This window comes from Arachis duranensis, chromosome 1 (assembly GCF_000817695.3).
Source record: "Arachis duranensis cultivar V14167 chromosome 1, aradu.V14167.gnm2.J7QH, whole genome shotgun sequence".
In the NCBI taxonomy this organism is placed as follows: Eukaryota; Viridiplantae; Streptophyta; class Magnoliopsida; order Fabales; family Fabaceae; genus Arachis; species Arachis duranensis.
The window spans coordinates 67,291,770-67,297,624 of NC_029772.3; the positions used below are offsets into that span (position 1 = coordinate 67,291,770).

At 39.0% G+C, this 5,855-nt stretch overlaps 1 protein-coding gene across 1 annotated transcript; it reads left to right on the forward strand.

Moving 5' to 3' along the window:
* Positions 1-438: 438 nt before the first annotated feature.
* LOC107494597 (uncharacterized) lies at positions 439-984 on the forward strand. The gene has a single exon (XM_016115640.1). It carries the CDS (start codon positions 439-441, stop codon positions 982-984), a length of 546 nt encoding a protein of 181 aa, XP_015971126.1.
* The last annotated feature ends 4,871 nt before the right edge of the window (positions 985-5,855 follow it).

Below are 5,855 nucleotides of genomic sequence, written 5' to 3' on the forward strand. Positions count from 1 at the left end.
ACCATTCCCAATTCCAAAGAAGAATGTAAAGCAATTCAATTAAAGAGTGGAAGAACCTTGAAGAATGACAAAGAAGCTAACAAGAGGCCAGTTGAGAATGATGGGGCCAGCAGCAAGGAAGAAGTGACACTTAAGGAGAAGGACCAAGAAAAGCTCAAGGAGAAAGAAGAAGAGCCATGAGCCTCAAAGAAAGGGAAATAAATCATGGAGAAGCCATGCACTCCTTCACTTCCATATCCTCAAAGGTTTAACAGAGAACTCAAAGACCAATAATTTCTCAAGTCCCTAGAAGTTTTTAAGAAGCTGGAAATTAATATTCCACTTGCTGAAGCATTGGAGCATATGCCTCTGTATGCAAAATTCCTAAAGGAGCTTATCAACAAGAAGAGAAGCTGGCATGAGAAGGAAACAGTGATCCTGACACAAGAATGTAGTGCAATGATCCAAAAATGCCTCCCACCAAAACTCAAAGACCCTGCGAGTTGCTTTTTGCCTTGTACCATTGGTAATACAATCATTGACAAGGCACTGTGTGATTTAGGATCCAGTATCAAGATGATGCCTTTATGTATGATGAGAAGGCTATTTATAGAAGAAGTGAAGCCTACACAGATGTCATTGGAGCTAATGGATAGATCACTGGTAATTCCCAAGGGTGTGATTGAAAATCTCTTGGTTAGAGCAGGAAAGTTTATATTTCCAGCAGATTTTGTAATACTGGACTTAGGTGAAGAGGAGAGTGAGTCTATTATATTGGAAAGACCTTTCCTGGCCACAGCAAGTGCCATCATTGATGTGGAACAAGGAGAAATGACTTTGAGGGTACATGATGAGAAGATCACTCTAAATGTCTTTCAGGAAATACAGCATACTGTTGAAGAGAAAAACTGCATGAGGGTTGAAGAAGAAGACTTGCATTGGAAAGAAAAACCTAATGAAGTACTCATGAGCTCACCTCCGAAGCAAAAGACAAACAATGGATAAGAGCAAAAGGGGAATGAAGATGCAAAGAATGAGAAGAGAAGGCAGGAAGAGAGTGAGGAGTTGATCACTATGAAGACAGACCCTGACATATAGCCTGCTGTCAAGACAGAAGGGTCACCAAAAAAGGAAAGAAGAACAAGAAAAGGGTTCCAAAAGGGTGGAGAAATAAAAGAATCCCAACTGGAGGGTTCTCAAAAGGAGACAAAGTACAACGGATATACCAACAGTTGGAGACAGGCCCACAAACTGATGATTATTACACTGTCAATAAGATACTCTCGTTGGAGCATATAGAAATTGATCATCAAGGCACAGGAAGAAGGCTCACAGTGAGAGGAAACAAACTGAGGCACGATAATCATCAACCCCCTAATAAGGACCCAATGTCAAGCTAGTGAAAATAAAAAAGCGCTCTATGGGAGGCAACCCATGATTTAATATTCTTGCTTTTGTTTTAATTTCAATAATTAATGGTTCTTCTAGCATAAATTTGAGCTCTCCTGAGTAGATTTGATAACTGCACACATCATTTTGAAGCATATGTTTGATTCCTATGTTTGGTGTGCCTGAAGGCACTTTAAAATAGCTTTTCAAGCGTGTTTGATCATATAACCGTTCTAGGATATATACTCATTCATTCTATTGAAATATATAGCCAAACATTAAGTTTGGTGTCTACATATGCATTGAATTTTAGAAAAATGACTTTTGCTCAAGGGCTCAAATTCATGAAATAAATAAAATATAAATTGCATCAATTTATGAATTTATGGTAGTAAGGTAGAAAATAAAATGTTCCTAGCAATGAATATACCAATTACGGCAGATATTCATTAGGTTTTATATTGATCACTTAGCAAAAAACAAGTTTTGTGTTCACCAAAATTTTGTTCAATGTCTAAAGAGCATCGTGGGCTGTTCATAAAAAAGGAACATATAGCAAATTTTATTTTTCTTTATCACTCTTCACTTGATAACCACTACCGTATTGAATTTAAAGTTTGAGCTTACTGTTGCCTTGATTCACGTGGATAGGAATGATGAAATTTGAGAAAAGGACAAAACTCATGCATGTACGGTTGTCCTAAGGAGAAAAGCAAGTCACATGTGCATGTTTGGAAAGCACAATGCTGCAGGAATCAGCACCTAGGAGGCCGAACCATGTGCCCAATGAAGGAGCAATCCTTGTCTTCATTCATCTTTACATGCAAGCCGTCCATTCAATGAATTTTCAATAAAGGCATGCTCAATCCTCACCCTTCATTGCTACATAACCGAACCACCAATGCCTTTCTCCAACAATGCCGTCCCGTGTATAAATTGGTAGCAACACCTCCTGAGTCCAAGTACCTTTGCTTTCATCATATAAGTCTTCCATAATATTTACATCATCCCTCTTATACCCAAATACATCACACAGTACCCAACTTCTTCTTCCTTTCATCCTATGCTGTATCCTAAACAAAGGTTCATTATCCTTTCATCTTCCCTAATTTATGGCTTCATCAAGTTCCAAAAGAAGGAAAGGAAAGGAACCAGCTGGAGCCGAACCACCAACCTATGATGCCAGGGGATCCAAGCCACTTGAAGAGAATGGATTTCATACCTGAAGCCAAAGGTTGGTATGAGATAGTGAGAAGATCCATACTCCCTATTGTAAATACCTCAAAGGTTACAATAAAGAGAGCAATCCTGACATACTGCATACTCAAAGGAGGAGAAATCAATATCCCACAGCTCATAGCATATAGCATTCAAGAGATGGCTGAGGATACTGGCAAGTCAAGTAGACTTGGTCACCCAAGTACTATTTTGAGGTTGTGCAATAGAGCAGGGTACTCTTTGAGGATGCAGATATAGATCGGGTAAAGGGAGGCAAAGGAATCACTAAGCAAAAAATGGACGGTACCACAGACACTGACATTCAGCAAGAGAGAAGATCCCAAGGAAGAAGAAGGATACCACAAATGGAGGAGGGACAAGCTTCTGGTGCAATGGACTTAAGCCAAATACAAAGAGCCATTGAAGAAATGTCTCAACAATATATGAGAGCACATGAGCAGCAACAAGAACAATACTTGAGGCAACAAGAGTAGTACCTGAAGGATCGAAAGCAACAAGAGCACTGGCAGTAGCAAATGATGGAGAAGCAAGAAAACTTGCATCTCAAAATTTTGGATCAATGGAGAGAATTTCAAGCAAGAACTTTTGATTGGCAAAGGGAATAAGCGGCACACTCTCAAGAATAATTTAATAGATTGTCCCTACAACAAGCCAAGCAAAAAAAGTACATCAAAAATCGTTATCAATGGAAGAACATATATCATACAATTGGAGAGCATAGGAACTTGAACAGGATGGAGTATGATATAGAAACTCAAGCAAAGTTAGACTATGTAGTCTGTGGCATGCCTATATTGAACCGAGAGATCAAGACATTTGTTCAATGCCAAGAATTGGTAGACCATCAGAGAGCAAAAGCCAAGAAAAATGCAGCACACATGCAACAAGGATTGAAGGATGCTGGGCTTTGGGATCAGGTAGATCATATTTGGGATCGTAGATGCCCTGTTGAAGAACCCCAAGAAACAAACAAGAAGTGGAAGAAGAAAAGGGAATCCAGCAAAGGAAAAGAGCACAACAACTAGAGATGGTGGAGTCCTTTTTATAGTTTTAATTAAATAAGGATGATGCATATCTGAAACATGATATGCCTCCAATTATTTTATGTTCTGCACTTTCATGTCATAGTAGATTTCTTATTAGGATCTGCATTATGCTTGTTATCACTCATCTGCATTAAATTCTGTCTTGTTTCCTCTGCATCAATAAGAGAAAATGTTTGAAATAGAAAGAAATTGTCTAATGTAGTAGGAATTAGAATGATGTTCAGTGGTGGTAATTGCTTGATTGGATGATAAGCTCAATAATAACAGCTACAGAATAGAATGTCCTTTGTAGTGTAAACTTAGTTGCTGTGATAAAACCTCCAATTAATGAACATCCCTGGAAAATAAATAAAAGTATGAAAGAAAAAGAAAAGAAAAGCCAAGGATTGGAAACAAAAATGAAAGAAACAAATAAGTCATTTTCCCAGTCTTTGCCTTCAAAGCATAAACCATTTAGTATCTCCTCAGGATCATTCTCACCCTGCATTCTTTCATCAAAGCTGGGTTCTCCATAGGGTATTACTCTTATCTGTAAGACTCTCATGATGGATGATGGGCTGAAATCTACCTCAACTCCCCTAACATAGCTCTTGTAGGGAGGGCTGGTCTTGCTTGACCTCACAGCATTTGCATAGAACTCCCTTATCATGGTTGCACTTATGTCTGTGAGAGGTTCACATAGGAGTTCCCATCTCCTCTCTACAGTTATTATTCTTATGATGGGGTATTTTCCTTCTTTCAATCTGAAACCCATCAATGGAATGACTTGTTTTGATTCCATTATCCTGTGATATCTTGATTCATGAAATTGGGGCTTAAATCTCCTGGCATCACAGGTTGGTGGTTCAGCTCCGGCTAGTTCCTTTCTGTTCCTTCTTTTGGAACTTGATGAAGCCATGAATTAGGGAAGAAGAAATGATAATGAACCTTTGTTTAGGATACGGCTTAGGACGAAGGGAAGAAGAATTTGGGTACTGTGTGATGTATTTGGGTATGAGAGAGATGATGTAAATATTATGAGAGGGATGATATGGCTTACTGTCTGGGCATTTTAGTCAGTTTCCAACAAATTTTTAGGTAGCGTTCTCATATAGAACCTTTTCTTTTTAGTTTGTCTGGTTGACTTTTTAGCTTTGTCTTGAGATCGTGCTTTTGCTTTAAGCAGCTTCTCTTTTCAGGGCTCGTACCTTTAGCCGAGCACTTCGAGCCTAGGTTTTTCTACCCTTTTGGCCTTTGTGTAGTGTTTGTTCCCTTTTCAGTGATCCTTTCATTGGCCTAACTTCTCTGTCAGGCCTTCTCAAATTATTTTTAGTAGTCCCATTTTTACTCCGAGCTTATCAGGTCGCCTTATATGGGTTACTTTTTATAACTTCTTGCATTAACTCGGGCTTTATCGCTCCACCTTGCCGACCTCTTTTGGTTGGGCGATGAATTTTGCATTTTTGAGCGTAAATTAATGCTTCTTGGAAGGAAACCTTTTAGGGAATCTAAAAAATTTTATTCAAGTAGAAATATAGAAATATAAATAAGGGTGTGTACATGTGAATGCTTACCCTTCTAGGTCGGGCAGCTTTTAGATCTTGCCCTGGCGCCTAATTATAAAACCCTTTAGGAAAAAGAGTGCGCCTTGGCCTGAGATCTTTTTCTAGCTATAGTACCTCCTCAGGTTATAGGCATGCCATGACCTCAGTAGCTGGTGCACAAAATTGCAATCACACTTTTGTGATCCGCACAACTAACCAGCAAGTGCACTGGGTCATTGGTGCACGAAATTGTGATCTTTAATAATGGCTTCAACTTGGTATGCGCGTTTATAACTTAGCACTTTCTTCACAACCTCGCACAACTAACCAGCAAGTGCACTGGGTCATCCAAGTAATAAACCTTACATGAGTAAGGGTCGATCCCACGGAGATTGTTGGTATGAAGCAAGCTATGGTCATCTTGTAAATCTCAGTCAGGCGGATAATAAATGGGTATGGAGTTTTTGAATAATAATAATAAATAAACAGAAAATAAAGATAGAAATACTTATGTAGATCATCGGTGGGAATTTCAGATAGGCGTATGAAGATGCTGTGCTCCTTCTGAATCTCTACTTTCCTACTGCCTTCATCCAATCCTTCTTACTCCTTTCCATGGCAAGCTGTATGTAGGGCATCACCGTTGTCAATGGCTACATCCCATCCTCTCAGTGAAAAA